We start from the raw sequence: 16,244 nt of genomic DNA on the forward strand, positions 1-16,244 counted from the left end.
CGGGCGCCACTTCATCGTGGAGACGGACCACAATCCCCTCAGCTGGTTGCACACCGTCTCTGGGACGAATGGGCGATTGTTGCGATGGAGCCTTGCGCTCCAGCAATACAACTTCACCATTCGCCACAAAAGGGGCCGTGACCACGGTAACGCAGACGGGCTGTCCCGACAAGGAGAGGTCGCGGACGGGCGCACGGGGGAACACCGGAGTGTGCTGCCCCCTAGCGCCCTCAAAAGGGGGGGAGGTGTGAGGTAAATCCGGAGATATGACGATAAATCATGATATTCAAGTATGTCAGGAAGCCCTCTCCTGGTGTCACCCCCCCTTTCCTTCACACAACTGGTTTAGCAACAAATCCCATGGCCATGTCCTGTGATATGGAAATGAGGTGGTGTGGGAACAATGGACACAGGATGACTCCCTGCCGTCACCCTGTAGTAGGAGCTGCTAGCTAGTTAGCAAGGCTATGGAAATAGCCAGACAGAACGACTCCAGTAAAAAATGGTTCATATCTCGCAAGCCATATTTCCGATAAATATGGCAACCATAAAAATGGTGTCTCCGCATGTGGACGATGCCGGCACCCCCTTTTTATGGGAGCAGGACATTGGGAAATGCCCCAGGCGTGATATCAGCCAATGGGGAACTGGCAGACAGGTCATGAGTCCCCTCGTTCTGTAGCTAAATTCATAACTGTCACAATGAGAGCATTGGCGTCTGCCTACGACGCTCCCAGGCAAAGTTATGGCCAATATCCCCTTTGCTGGATAATTCTGATCCATGCAGGGGGAGTGGCAGTGCTTCCCTGTGAGGTCACGAAGGTAGGAGGGGACCTGGATCTGCCCAGGTTGATAACCCTACTTCGGCCATTTTCCAGGGTTCTTTCGCTGGGGGCACGTGCAGGAAACATCTGCGGGAGTTCCTAGAAACCTGGTCTACAGCGCCCCCCTGTGGCCAGACGCACAAGGTAACTGATTGAATTGCATACCTGTTGTAAACCATGCTTTATCTGTAACTGTACTCTGACATATGTATATTCTGTAGATTCCCTATTGTATATATTGTAGTTCTAGTGTGCTTTAGGCTGATTAAATTATATAATTAATCTTGGGCTGTTCTGTTATCTCGATCTTGAATCCCACGTCTGTGTGTTCGGCTAATAGTTACCGTGAAGCGGTTGGTGGCAGCGAGTTGTGCCAAGGATTATTGTGGGGAGGCCAGTGAGATTCGGGAAGATATTATATATTCCGCCCGCGGAGGTCGGGGGAATATATACCTTACTCTCACCGGGGACCCTTCAATAATCGGCATAAGTAGTATAGCGGCCTCCTTGCTTATTGTCGGGCAATTCCATAATTGGCCTGACTATAAGAGGGGCGCTAGAGAGCGCGTCACGTGCTCTGTCTGTCGGTCGGGAGGTATAAAGGAGGGGTGACCCCCACTTGTTACCCCCCGATTGTGACGTACTGGTAGCCAGCGCGGGGGATTTCTGAGTGACCCCCCCGGTGGTTTGTGACACTTGACACCAGAAGTGGGCACCCTAAACTATCATGTAGAGCGAGTCAGGGCAGTTTAGGGATAGCCGACGGGAAGTGCGGGCGCCATATTGCAATTTTAGGGTGCGGACCTCCGCTGTCAGGTAGTGCACAGGAGGGAGGATATATTGTAGGGTGTCATCACTATTCCTTTCCTCCTCCTATTATCTGTGCACTAGAAGCTTCTGATATATTTGGTGCGTTCTATGCCATTTGAATTTGAAGGTGATGCAATATAGTATATTTTTGAGAAGGTAGATTATGTTAGCCATGTTGTATGAGCCCTTTGTAATCCATTTAATTCTATACAAAATATATAGTACTGTACAGCTGATTTGTTCTTGTTCTTCGATCAATCTGCTTTATTTTTCTATAATATATGGTGTCTGATTCTCTTGTTTCTTACAATACTGCACATTATAACCCTTTGTCTCCTGCACAGCAGTCTGACATGCCACAGTACAGTATATTCATATCGCAGTGTAGACGGAGTAATGATAAATCCTGCTGCTTAAACAGAGGAAAACAAAAAGATCGGACCTTGACAAGATAGCCAGCCCTGACATCTATGTTCTATCCCATGCAGTCTTCAGATTACATAGCAAAAACCTGCTGACAGATTCCCATTAAAGCAGTGGTGCACATGCGCTCCTTGCTTTTGTGTGTTTGCTCTGACAGTCTCTTGGCCTTTGATCATGTAATCTGGTGCCTGCTTGAGTGCATTAAGAAGCGCAGTCACCAATCAACGACGGCGTTTCTCTCCACTGGCTTCCAACACCTGTAACCTGTATGCTCATTGGTTACTGCCTGGTATTTAAGGAGGCGTTAGGATGTGATGCCACTCTCCCAGAAGGAAGCACCATAACCAGCATTAGGCTATGTGCGCACTAGAAATGTCATGTTTCTCAAGAAACTGAGACATTCTGGGAGCTGAAGATTCTTGCATGTGCGGAAAAAAAATCGGCACCAAATTCGCGGCAAAAACGCATGCGTATTTGCCACGAATTACCCGCGGATTTTTCCCTGCAGATTTTTATGAATGGATAAGTGCAAATCCGGGGGTAATCCGCAGGAAATAATGAACATGCTCATTTTCTCAAGGAAGTTTCTCGAGAACATTTTCTCATGAAACTTTCCTTGAGAAAAATCCGCAGTGTGCGCACACTTTTTTCCATAGGTTTTGCTGGGAAATGTCTGCAGAAAGATTTAACACCTTTCTCAAGAAATTTCCGCAGCAAATCCGTGGGTAAATCCGCGGGTAAAACGGTCTAGTGCGCACAAAGCCGCCGGGTCTGTCATTGCACCACAACCAGGGTAATTATTATAATACTGTGACCGTTCTATTATCTTCAGACTTTATACAAGCTTTGAGACCATGTTATGCAATATCCTACTGCTCTATTAGCAATTGCCTGGATTATATAGCAGATGTACTTCATTGATCTATTCCTTCAGTACAGAGCGATAATCTCAGCAGTACAATGCATGGCTAACAGTGTGCCACATCTTGTTGTGGTGCACTGCCATCTAGTGGCTACTTCATTTATTTTCATTTTTTTTCTGCCTCAAGTTGTAAATATGTAGTTTTTGTCTAAAAAAAAAAAATTGTAATATCGGTTCAGAGTGCACATTTATTTAACTTGTGGTGAATTGACTGGTTAACGCAGAACCTTATCTAGCTCCCTATTGCTGTTATGTTATAGATTGTATTAATACGCTATATAGGTTACATGATATACACAGTCAGGATTTTTTCCTGTTTTGTGAACCACCTCTGGTTTTGCGGTGTTATGAAAACAACGAACATGTCAATTCTTTTCAGTGCTTTTACTATGTCTAGTGACAGGTGGACTCGCAGATACCCTGGATCAATTCTGGGCCAGAACCGGGTTTTTAATTAACCCGGTTAGACCCGCTGATCCTGGATATCTGGCTGGCACTTAAAAATGCTGGCGGGGGATAGGTGGATTGGAGCAGAACACTATTTACCGAATCACCGATGCGGCTGTGCGCTCCCACAGCTCCTCCACTTCCCAGCTCAATACATATTCACTGCCTTCATCTGTGATTGGTTGCAGTCAGATGGGATAGGCTGGAGGCACATCTGACTGCAACCAATCAGACATGGTCTGTGGGTCTAGCACAGAAAGAATGAGCCGCTCATTCAGCAGTGACCTCACTCAGGCTATTTATGGTCACCGGTATCGCCAGCTGTGACCGAGCATCACCTTAGTGAAGTGACCGCTGATCGTGCAGCTCATTCTCTGGAGCTCACAGCAAGGCTAATGAGCAGCATCGAAAGTGGGAGGGGCCATGGGAGCAGGTACTAGAATGTATGGGCTCCTTCCAGTTTAGTGGGCGTGACCAGCTGGGTTAGTGGGTGTGAACGGCTTGGTTAGAGAGTTTGGCGAGGTTTGCTCCCTTCCTCTGCAATCATGCTTTGCCCCCCATGTAATAGCGGCCTGTTGAATGACGTTATACCTGGAAGGAGCCCAAACACTGTAGCACCTACCAGAGACTGTTAAGTATAGAGCGCATATTTTTATTTTTCCTCCTCAAGTGCCAGATCCAGGTCAATAGCTGCCCGGCCCAGCACACTGGTACTCTTGAACCCTTGCTGCTTTTGACATCACAAAAAAAAAGGCTGTAAAAACACCGCGAAAAAACTGCACCAAAACTGCAGATTACTCCCAGGAGACATCCTGCCACAAGATCAGGTTTTGGTCAGGAAAACAAAAAAAAAAAAAAAAAAAAAATTAATAAGAACCACAAAATAGGGAAAAGCAGAACAGCATATTTGAGCAATTCTCCATTTAGGCTTGGCAAAACAAAAAATAAAAAAAAAAATAAATTGCACTTTCAAGCTAGCACATAGCCTAAAGACTCGTTCACAGTTGGGGCAACACACACACGCAGATATCAGCAGGCTTAGCCAAGAGTCTACCAACTCTACTTGGGATGAGTGTTTAAGAGACTGTTAATCATTTTGACCTCTGCTTGTGACTTCATTTGACCAAAAAGACTGGCAGCAGCGGTCTTATAGAAAACATAAAAGCGCTTGGCAAATAGAAGTCGAGAGAGCTGGCAGATGAACAGTTAGCCTGCAACTATTGTGTGGGGCCCTTTCTACAGCCAGCCGATAAAGCCTTAAATTGCACAGCTTCATCTATGACTGCCGTCTGCGATCAACATCTCAATCAGTTTTATTTTTCACAGACCCATAGGGGTAGCGGTAATTTTGATTTGGAACTTGGGTCAAATAGATTAGTCTCTGATTGTTTTGCAGACATTTGGCCAACACCCACAGACAGGTGAATAGCACCACAGACTAAAGATTACAGGTTTTATTATGAAAAATGGATAGAATATGTGCACGATACACAGACAACTGAATGAGGCCCAATACTCAGGCTAGACTGACAGAGCAGCAAGAAACATTAGCGAAATTGGCCTTGATAAAGTAGTGTACATCCACTGATTGCAGCCTCACAGACCAAGTGATGACCATTAACAATTAAAAAAAAAATGCTGGGCTAAGAATAATTCCCAGGTACAAATATGTGAAAAGAATTTAAAGAGGATGTACTTACAAAACCGCACGTTTATGGGCCAGATCATTATGGAGCTCAGAGACAAAGCAGCCACTAGAGTCACAGCTCCGGTTATGGTCACCATTACCCAGTGATAAAATGAAGTACAGGCTGGACAACAGTACTGCATTCTAAAGGGGACAAAAGAGAAAAACAGATTAAGTAATTCTTCATAAAATCTCAAAATATGAATTGCTTAGAAAAGGGAGTGCCTGTAGGATTTCACCCCTTACACAATTCTGAGTGTGTAGCCCTTTCAAAAACCACTCCAGCAATATCTTTACATGGCCAGTCCATTACTTGGTTATGGAGAAATCAGCAATTTATATGAAAAAATGAGGTTAAAAATCTACATCACTCCAGCTCTATTCCCCATCCTGCTTGACTGACAGCCTCAATGTTGTGCGACTTCAAAGTCAAAGTTAGTCAAGTGGAAGGAGGCAGCACTGGTTGGGGAAAAGAGCTGGAATGACATGCTTCAATTCTACAATTGAATATAAATTTAAACATGGATTTCTCAGTTATGCCCTGTGCCCACAGGACAAAATTCATGAGGATTTTGCTATGGAAAACCTGCAGATTTTCTGTATTTTCCAGACAAATCCGCAGGTTTACGCAAGTACAGACACTCACCATGTTCTCCTATGGGATTTGGGGAGTGCTGTTTCAAGGCTGCGGAATTTGCACCTGCGGGAAATGCTGCGAATTTCCTGCAGCCGCAAAGCACATGTCAATTATTCATGCAGATTGTTCCGTGCGGATTCCTATACTCACCTGCCTTTATTAAAGACACCGGAGACTCTTCCTTCGGTGTAAAAGAGCGGGACGGAGCCAGAGCGGGATGCACGAGCTGCGGTCATGTGACTGCCCGAGCTCCAGTCATGCGACGGCTGGAGCTTGTCCAGGGCCTGCCCATCTTCTCCAGGAGCTGTCCGGCAACCAAGTTGCTGCGTGATACAGGCAAGTATGAACTCCCCTCCCCGATCACTCCAGCACTTGTTCTGCATTGAGGATGCAGTTCCCAAGCCATGGTACTGTATCCTCAATGCAGGATGCCCGCTGGACTTCCGCACCAAAAGTGCACTCAAAGTTGTGCTGCAGATTTCTGAGAGCTCCTGCGGAATGTCCTGCGGATACATCCTCAGGACACTTTCCCCGTGGGCACATAGCCCAACAGGATGGGACCGGTCATGTAAAAGCAAAAAACACAACAAAACCACACAACCTGAAAAAGTAACTATATAACCAACCTTCTAAACATAAGAGCTTTTAAATTTGCTGAAGTTGAACAGATTAATATTCTAACCAACAATCTTACTGGGGAGGCTGGCAATGTCTTGCAGCAGCTTATTCTCTTGTGCTTTCACATCAATAGATTTTTGCCGGTAGGCAAAAAGCTGCAAACTGCATATGACCATATCCTTTACAAACGTGGTGTCATTTCTATGCATTTACAATGGAATCGCGGCAATATGCGGTCACATGCAGCACAAACTGGATCCGGTGTTGTGGTATTTTACAGGGTTTCAAAAAAAAAAAAACCAAAAAAAAAAACCAACTACTTGTTGAGTTTTTGACCTCTGTCAAAATACCGCACTGGATCCGATGCATTGCGGCGGTACCTGCAATATAGTTCAATGAGCGCGAGATCCTGCTCTACTGGAAGTAACCACATTCTGAAGGCAGGATCCTGTTGTCTGTACTGAGCATGCCCAGGAAGTAGTTCCTCCCCCGTGCTTTGTGATATAGCAGAGCTGCATCAGTTACAGAAGGCAGAAGAAAGAAGGCCAGGATCATGGAGGGATAAGAGGGAGTAATAAAGATGGAGTCCCTAAGCGTGTGTATTTATTTCTAAGTATTTCTCTGCGTGGTGTCTTTTTTACACCTTTATTGGAGATTCTTAATGGCCGGGTAAAACTTGGCCTGACATTAAGAATCTCGAGCTTTATACCAGCTGATAAAACAAAGCTGGTATTAACCCCTTATTACCCAACGTGCCACCCGGGCCGCTGGACGAGTTGGATACAGCGCCACATGGCACTTTTATGAAAGCACCATTTTCTGGGGCAGCTTCGGACTGCAATTCACAGCGGGAAGGGGGGGGGGGGGGGAACTATAGAGCTTGTGCCACCCTGCGCTGCGGATTCCAATCCCCAGCTACCTGGCTGGATCCAAAAATGGGCAAAGCCCATGTTTTTTGTTTGTTTTCTTAAAAATTATTTCATAAAATAAAAAAAGGCTTCCCTATATTTTTGGTTCTCAGCCAAGTACAAATAAACAGCTGGGGCAGCCTGTGGCCGTACCTGGCTGGCATACAAAAATAGGACGAAGCACACTTTTTAGTTTTTGGGCAAACACATTTATATTATATCTATATCTAATTTCTCGACATGGGCCCATAGAGCCCCCGGGTATTTTACTGCTCACTCATCCCTACTCCTGACTACTACATAGCCAGCAGAACAAGTAATCAGATCAGCTGACTCGTGTCGGACGATTACTTGTTTTGTGTCACCTGCATCCATCGCAGCATGTGCGGGCTGTGAGGTCAGCAGAGTTCTGCTGGCACTAGTCAGCTGATCTGAACTCAGCTGACCTCACAGCCCACATACTGCGATGGCGGCAGGTGACACAGAACAAGTAATCGTCCGACACAGTAGTCAGCTGATCTGAACTCAGTTGAACTCAGCCAGCAGAACAAGTAATCAGATCAGCTGACTCCAGTGTTGGCCGAACTCAGCTGACCTCACACGCTGCGATGTATGAAGCGAGACACAGAACAAGTAATCGGCCGACACTGGAGTCAACTGATCTGTACTCAGCTGACTCCTGACCACACACGGTCCCACGTTAGCCGCAGCCAGTGACTGCTGTTAACCTGCATCCATCGCAGTGTGTGGGCTGAGAGATCAAGAGTTCAGCTGACTCCAGTGCTGGCCGATAAATTCTGTCTCGCTGCAGAAAAATCCGGTAAAAACAACAATTGCAGTTGCATGCGTTCCAGATTCAATCCATAGGATCCGGTCATATGCGGTTTGCTTTTTTTGCCGACTAGCAAAAACCGCTGATGTGCAAGCACCCTTAAACACGCACTTTGTGCCTTACTTTTTGAACTGGAGTGCCCAGGTAATATCCACAAATACCCAATTGTATTTATTGCAAAGCAAGTAAAGATAAATCAGAACTATGGGTGTTTTATCTGTTCAGTAAAAAGGCTGGAAACACTTACTGGCATGGATGCAAAGACTGGATAGTCACAACGGCCAGTCCGTTGGCCACTTTATCAGTAAAGCTCATTGCTCCATACACAAAGGCTCCACTGTGCTGGAAAATCAGAGGGAATTAACAGTATTTTAAAAGTCATGAAAGTCACATTATGCATACATTTTATATATATATATATATATATATATATATATATATATATATATAATATATATAATATATATATATATATATATATATATATATATATATATATATATATATATATATATATATATATATATACACATACACACAGTGCCTACAAGTAGTCTTCAACCCCCTGCAGATTTAGCAGGTTTGATAAGATGCAAATAAGTTAGAGCCTGCAAACTTCAAACAAGAGCAGGATTTATTAACAGATGCATAAATCTTACAAACCAACAAGTTATGTTGCTCAGTTAAATTTTAATACATTTTCAACATAAAAGTGTGGGTCAATTATTATTCAACCCCTAGGTTTAATATTTTGTGGAATAACCCTTGTTTGCAATTACAGCTAATAATCGTCTTTTATAAGACCTGATCAGGCCGGCACAGGTCTCTGGAGTTATCTTGGCCCACTCCTCCATGCAGATCTTCTCCAAGTTATCTAGGTTCTTTGGGTGTCTCATGTGGACTTTAATCTTGAGCTCCTTCCACAAGTTTCCAATTGGGTTAAGGTCAGGAGACTGACTAGGCCACTGCAACACCTTGATTTTTTTTCCCTCTTTAACCAGGCCTTGGTTTTCTTGGCTGTGTGCTTTGGGTCGTTGTCTTGTTGGAAGATGAAATGACGACCCATCTTAAGATCCTTGATGGAGGAGCGGAGGTTCTTGGCCAAAATCTCCAGGTAGGCCGTGCTATCCATCTTTTCATGGATGCAGACCAGATGGCCAGGCCCCTTGGCTGAGAAACAGCCCCACAGCATGATTTTGCCACCACCATGCTTGACTGTAGGGATGGTATTCTTGGGGTCGTATGCAGTGCCATCCAGTCTCCAAACGTCACGTGTGTGGTTGGCACCAAAGATCTCGATCTTGGTCTCATCAGACCAGAGAACCTTGAACCAGTCTGTCTGAGTCCTCCAAGTGATCATGAGCAAACTGTAGACGAGCCTTGATATGACGCTTTGAAAGTAAAAAAGGTACCTTACGGGCTCGTCTGGAACAGAGACCATTGCGGTGGAGTACGTTACTTATGGTATTGACTGAAACCAATGTCCCCACTGCCATGAGATCTTCCCGGAGCTCCTTCCTTGTTGTCCTTGGGTTAGCCTTGACTCTTCGGACAAGCCTGGCCTCGGCACGGGAGGAAACTTTCAAAGTCTGTCCAGGCCGTGGAAGGCTAACAGTAGTTCCATAAGCCTTCCACTTCCGGATGATGCTCCCAACAGTGGAGACAGGTAGGCCCAACTCCTTGGAAAGGGTTTTGTACCCCTTGCCAGCCTTGTGACCCTGCACGATCTTGTCTCTGATGGCCTTGGAATGCTCCTTTGTCTTTCCCATGTTGACCAAGTATGAGTGCTGTTCACAAGTTTGGGGAGGGTCTTAGTCAGAAAAGGCTGGAAAAAGATAATTAATCCAAATATGTGAAGCTCATTGTTCTTTGTGCCTGAAATACTGAATTGAATACTGGTTGACTAATAAATGACCCTCTGAATAAACTTTTCACAATTTAAAAAAAAAATAAAAAAAAAAAAAAAAAAGAAATTATTTTTTGCTGCAGTGCATTTCACACTTCCAGGCTGATCTACAGTCCAAATGTCAGAATGCCAAGTTAATTCCGAATGTGTAAACCTGCAGGGGGTTGAATACTACTTGTAGGCAACACACACACACAAACTTTATGGTTTAGTTAATTCCTGAACTATAGACCCAACTTACAGCTTGCCATTTCCCCCTAATGGATAAAATATGTACTGCAGAATATGTGCTATGAAATCTACTTACCGAGTGGGGTCCAATGAGATCAGCAGTCATGGATAGAGATGTGACCAAGATTGTAGCGGACCCAGATCCCAAAATAACTGCAGCGCCATACACTGCCACACTGAGCTCAGGATCGAGAGCTACCCAGGCGGAAAAAGCCGCAATGGCCAGCAGACCTAGAAAATAGGTAATCTAGAGGCAAAGGAGAAGGGGTTCACAAAATACCACTGAAATAAAAATGGGTACATGTTCCATTTTCTGATTTGAGACTTAAACTTACATTGCGTCCAATATATTTGTTGATAGGCTTCATAAGGAATGATGAAACAAATCCACTCACATACATGACCAGTGGAATTGTAGCAATGTAATTCTATTAAAGAAAACAAAGATGTAAGAAAACATCCACAACTAGCATTTCCCCTATCAGACCTATTGGGCATATCGGGGCCATGTTGACTAAGGATTATTCCCATGTATATGGCATAAGTGTCCTTAGAGAACAGGGCCCCAACCTGCACTACTGAATGGAGGAGATCTGGCCACACATGTAGTTGCGAAAGCGAGAATTCCACATTAATCCCTCCCCAATCAGGCAATTGAGTGTTTTGTTTTTCCTCTCTTCTTCCAAGAGTCATAACAATTTTTCTGTCAGCCATATTAGGAGGAGACATTGTACTTTGAAAGTTTTTAACATTTATGCAGTCATTTAAAACACAGCAATATTATATAATATCTAGTTGTAGGAGGGCTTCTTTTGGGGAAAGTCAGATTCTTTTGGTACATAGGATTTTTAGTTTTTTTTCATCACTATTGTTCATGTCTTTTACCAAAGATTGAACGAGGGGGGGGGGAATTGGGAGAAAACAAAAAATAGTTCTTAATTTTTATGTTGTAATAAACGTTACATTTTATTATCCATGTCAATGCAATTACCAATATAGTTATGCATTTTATATATACACAATAAAGTTACAAGGTAGGTTGAACTTGGTATTGATCTCACCAAATGTTGTTGTGAGGTCGTCTATTATGATATCCAACATTTAATTTTGTGAGCCAAAATTAAATTCTAGCAGAGATTTCTCATTTTTTTTCTTTCAGCATTCAAAGTGCATAATAGGCTTTATTTTGTAGTACAGGTTATTACAAAGGAGATATGTCAAAAACTTATTGTAAAAGTGGGGTGTAATATTTTTTTTATTTTTTTTTTAGTATATGCTTTTTGGGCCTCCAATGAACAGCGATTAGTTGACATACAAAAATAGCAAAATATAAAACTACAATAATAGCTACATGCCATTAAGATCTTTGGATGAGGCTTAAGGCCCCGTCACACTAAGCAACATCGCTAGCAACATCGCTGCTAACGAACAACTTTTGTGACGTTGCTAGCGATGTTCCTGTGTGTGACATCCAGCAACAACCTGGCCCCTGCTGTGAGGTCGTTGGTTGTTGCTGAATGTCCTGGGCCATTTTTTAGTTGTTGCTGTCCCGCTGTGAAGCACAGATCGCTGTGTGTGACAGCGAGACAGCAACAACTAAATGTGCAGGCAGCAGGAGCTGGCTTCTGCAGAGGCTGGTAACCAATGTAAACATCGAGTAACCAAGAAGCCCTGTCCTTGGTTACCCAATATTTACCTTTGATACCAGCCTCCCCCGCTCTCACTGCCTGTGCTGCCGGCTCCTGCTCTGTGCACATGTAGCTAGCTGCAGGACACATCGGGTTAATTAACCTGATGTGTGCTGTAAGTAGGAGAGCAGGGAGCCAGCGCTCAGTGTGCGCTGCTCCCTGCTCTGTGCACATTTAGCTGCAGCACACATCGGGTAATTAACCCGATGTGTGCTGTAGCTAGGAGAGCAAGGAGCCAGCGCTCAGTGTGCGCTGCTCCCTGCTCTGTGCACATTTAGCTGCAGCACACATCGGGTAATTAACCCGATGTGTGCTGTAGCTAGGAGAGCAAGGAGCCAGCGCTCAGTGTGCGCTGCTCCCTGCTCTGTGCACATTTAGCTGCAGCACACATCGGGTAATTAACCCGATGTGTGCTGTAGCTAGGAGAGCAAGGAGCCAGCGCTCAGTGTGCGCTGCTCCCTGCTCTCTGCACGTGTAGCTCCGTGCAGTGGTAACCAAGGTAAATATCGGGTTGGTTACCGATATTTACCTTAGTTACCAAGCGCAGCATCTTCCACGCGGCGCTGGGGGCTGGTCACTGGTTGCTGGTGAGCTCACCAGCAACTCGTGTAGCCACGCTCCAGCGATCCCTGCCAGGTCAGGTTGCTGCGGGGATCGCTGGAGCGTCGCAGTGTGACAGCTCACCAGCAACCTCCTAGCAACTTACCAGCGATCCCTATCGTTGTTGGGATCGCTGGTAAGTTGCTTAGTGTGACGGTACCTTTAGAAAGCTGAGAAGATCTTGCTCTTAAGCAAGAGCATGTGCCAATAATTCGGAAGAGGTCTTACCTTTGGAAGATGCAAGGAATAGGTCAAGTAGACAGCTATATATGTTTGTGATAAGTTTACAATGAGCCGTGTGCACATATATAAAAGAGCCACCTGAAACAAACAAGTTGGGTGAAATGAAGATGGAACAAAACCCTCCACATATGTCACTGCCACTACGACAGACAAGTTACCTGATAGAAAGAGGGTTCTAGAAGCCAGTGTTTCCACAGAAGCAATGGCTCGGGCGAGCTGGAAAGTGGCTTTTGATGATCTCCATTTTCATCATCATCTGTTTCTGGAAGGCGTTGAAAAGTAGAATTCTCCTTTGTTCCAATGTGGAATAATAGAGAAAATAATGCCCCAATGCCCACTACGATGAGGGCCAACGTCTGCAACACAGAAACAAATTTAGTTTTTTCATAGACTCTGCAAAGTAATAGATTTAATACACTTGCATGTGTTACATTAACAGTTTCTAGGAGAGAAAAGCATTGTAAGGGTACTTTCACACTTGCGTTCAGCGGAGTCCGTTACTATGGAAAATAGCGCAGTCCGTTAACGCACTGCGCTATTCTCCATAGACTTGTATGGACAACGCACTGTAACGCAAGTGTCTGCGTTGCATCCGCTGGACGACGCAGCGTCGTTATTTTGACGCTGCGTCGGGCGGAAGAAACGCAGCATGTAACTTTTTTGAGCAGCGCAATCCGTAGGATTTCACTGCGCATGGTTTGTTTTTTTTTTTAAAATCAAACTTTTTTTGTCTCGCGGTGGCCAAACGTTCAGCTGAGCACCCCCCCCCGCCATGCCCGGCAAGTGAGCGCTCAGCTGAGTGCCCGCCGACATGCCCGGCCGCCTGCAGGTGACAGTGCTCAGCTGAGCGCCCGCCCGCTGGCATGCCCGGCCGCCGGCAAGTGAGCGCTCAGGTGATAGTTTACAATAGTCTGCTGCCGGTAAAACTAACAAAAAAAAAAAAAAAAACTTTTGTACGATCCGTAGCATCAGTTGTGCCACTATATGCAACGCATCCGTCACACAACGCAATGCTACGGAAACCGTCCAACGCAAGTGTTAAAGTAGCCTTAAGGCCCCTTTACACACAGACTTTCTAGCGATCCCACCAGCGATCCCAACCTGGCCGGGATCGCTACAAAGTCTCTGGTGAGCTTTCCAAACAGGCAGACCTGGCCAACGACGCAACAGCGATCCGGACCTGCAGAACGACCTAGATATAGTCATTGGGGACGTTGTCAGGCCTAAAACACATCCGTGAAAACCACCGTGAGAACTGTCGGCAGACAGCTGACAGTAGCGCGATAAAAATGAACTCGGGTGAACTTCACCCGACTTCATTGTCATGCTGCGGCTGTCTGTGTGCCGTGTACTGATTAGCGGTCACCTGTGAAGGATTCACCGGTGACCGCTAATCCCCCGAGTGACTGAAGTGTCCCCCCCCTCATACTCACCGATCCCCGATCACCGGCGCTGCACGGCGTTCACACTGCTCCGGCGGCTTTTTCCAATTTGAAAAAGCCGGCCGCTCATTAAACAATCTCGTATTCCCTGATTTCCCCGCCCACCGGCGCCTATGATTGGTTGCAGTGAGACACGCCCCCACGCTGAGTGACAGGTGTCTCACTGCACCCAATCACAGCAGCCGGTGGGCGTGTCACTATGGAGTATAGAAATAAATTAAAAAAACCGGCGTGCGGTTCCCCCCATATTTAATACAGAATCCAGGATTGTCCAGCGTCGCTTCCAGCTCTGCTGCATGAAGGTGACCGGAGCAGCAGAAGAAACCGCCGCTCCTGTCACCTCCACGCAGCAAATGGAGAGCCGCGTGATCGGCTGAGCTGTCACTGAGGTTACCTGGATCCAGCGGTGGATGCAGCGGTGGCCGCGGGTAACCTCAGTGACAGCTCAGCTGCTAGCGATACTCACCGCCGCTCCGGTCAGCTCCACGCAGCAACTGAGGTTAGTATCGCGATCAGCTGAGCTGTCACTGAGGTTACTCGCGGCCACCGCTGCATCCACCGCTAGATCCAGGTAATCTCAGTGACAGCTCAGCCAATCACGCGGCTCTCTTCATTTGCTGTGTGGAGGTGACAGGAGCAGCGGTTTCTTCTGCTGCTCCGGTCACCTTCATGCAGCAGAGCTGGAAGCGACGCTGGACCATCCTGGATTCCGCCGGACATGGAGGGCTTTTTGGGGCTGATTAAAGTGGTGAACCAGGGAATGTGTTTGTGTTTTTTATTTCTAATAGAGGATTTTTCAGTTGTGTGTGTTTATTTACTGTAATTTACAGATTAATCATGGAAGGTTTCTCCGGGAGACGCCTGACATGATTAATCTAGGACTTATTGGCAGCTATGGGCTGCCAATAACTCATAACCCCGATTTGCCAACGCACCAGGGCAAATCGGGAAGAGCCGGGTACTGTCCCAGAACAGTCGCATCTAATGTATGCGGCCATTCTGGGCGGCTGCTGACTGATAGTTAGGCTGGGGGGCTCCCCATAACGTGGAGCTCCCCATCCTGAGAATACCAGCCTTCAGCCGTATGGCTTTATCTGGCTGGTATTAAATTTGGGGGGAACCGCACGCCATTTTTTTTTATTTATTTAATTTTCTATACTCCATAGTGACTGATTGGGTGCAGTGAGACACTTGTTACTCAGCGTGGGGGCGTGTCTCACTGCAACTAATCATAGGCGCCGGTGGGCGGGGAAAGCAGGGAATACGAGATTGTTTAATGAGCGGCCGGCTTTTTCAAATTAGAAAAAGCCGCCGGAGCAGTGTGAATGCCGTGCAGCGCCGGTGATCGGTGAGTATGAGAGAGGGGGGTGGACACTTAAGTCACTCGGGGGATTAGAGGTCACCGGTGAATCCTTCACAGGTGACCACTAATCAGTACACGGCACACAGAGCCGCGGCATGACAATGAAGTCGGGTGAAGTTCACCCGAGTTCATTCTCATCCAGCTACTCTGTCTTCCGACATGTAGTAACGACATTTTGCATCACACACGTACATTTCTCGGAAGATCAAATAACATGCACGTGTGCCTTTAAACATAAAAAACATATGTGCACGTTTGGTCGTATCTCCGGTATGTACGGAAACGGACCAAACACGCACGTTTTAAACGGATGTGTGTTGCAGGCCTAAAGCAGCTTTTTGAAAGGGAAGTTGCTAACGAAGTCGCTGTAAAGTCCCCTTTACACTGAGACTTTGCTGCACAGCGGGAAACAAAGGACCAAAGAATGGTCCTGAACGATTTGTAGCGATCAGCAACTTCACAGCAGGGCCCAGGTCGCTGATGTGTTTCACACACTGCAATGTCGCTGGGGAGGTCGCTATAACGTCACAAAACCGGTGACGTTACAGCGATGTCGTTTGCGATGTTGCAGTGTGTAAAGCCACCTTTAGCCACCTGTAAAATAACCTTTGTTGCACCAATAAATTAGGTGAATACAAAGCCATGAGCAGTCCATAAGCAGCC

At 45.9% G+C, this 16,244-nt stretch overlaps 1 protein-coding gene across 2 annotated transcripts in view; it reads right to left on the reverse strand.

Annotated features, from left to right (window-relative positions):
* The window catches only part of MFSD12 (major facilitator superfamily domain containing 12), a 97,643-nt gene that overhangs the window by 35,859 nt on the left and 45,540 nt on the right, over positions 1 to 16,244 (reverse strand). For both annotated transcript variants that reach the window (XM_075337798.1, XM_075337799.1), the window contains exons 4-9: positions 12,935 to 13,132; positions 12,762 to 12,854; positions 10,581 to 10,673; positions 10,322 to 10,492; positions 8,356 to 8,450; positions 5,127 to 5,257 (exon numbers count right to left, since the gene is read on the reverse strand). In XM_075337798.1, the coding sequence (XP_075193913.1) occupies positions 5,127 to 5,257; positions 8,356 to 8,450; positions 10,322 to 10,492; positions 10,581 to 10,673; positions 12,762 to 12,854; positions 12,935 to 13,132 (781 nt within the window). The remainder of the gene's footprint in view (positions 1 to 5,126; positions 5,258 to 8,355; positions 8,451 to 10,321; positions 10,493 to 10,580; positions 10,674 to 12,761; positions 12,855 to 12,934; positions 13,133 to 16,244) is intronic.

The sequence above is a fragment of the Anomaloglossus baeobatrachus genome, chromosome 1 (genome assembly GCF_048569485.1).
Source record: "Anomaloglossus baeobatrachus isolate aAnoBae1 chromosome 1, aAnoBae1.hap1, whole genome shotgun sequence".
NCBI lineage: Eukaryota > Metazoa > Chordata > Amphibia > Anura > Aromobatidae > Anomaloglossus > Anomaloglossus baeobatrachus.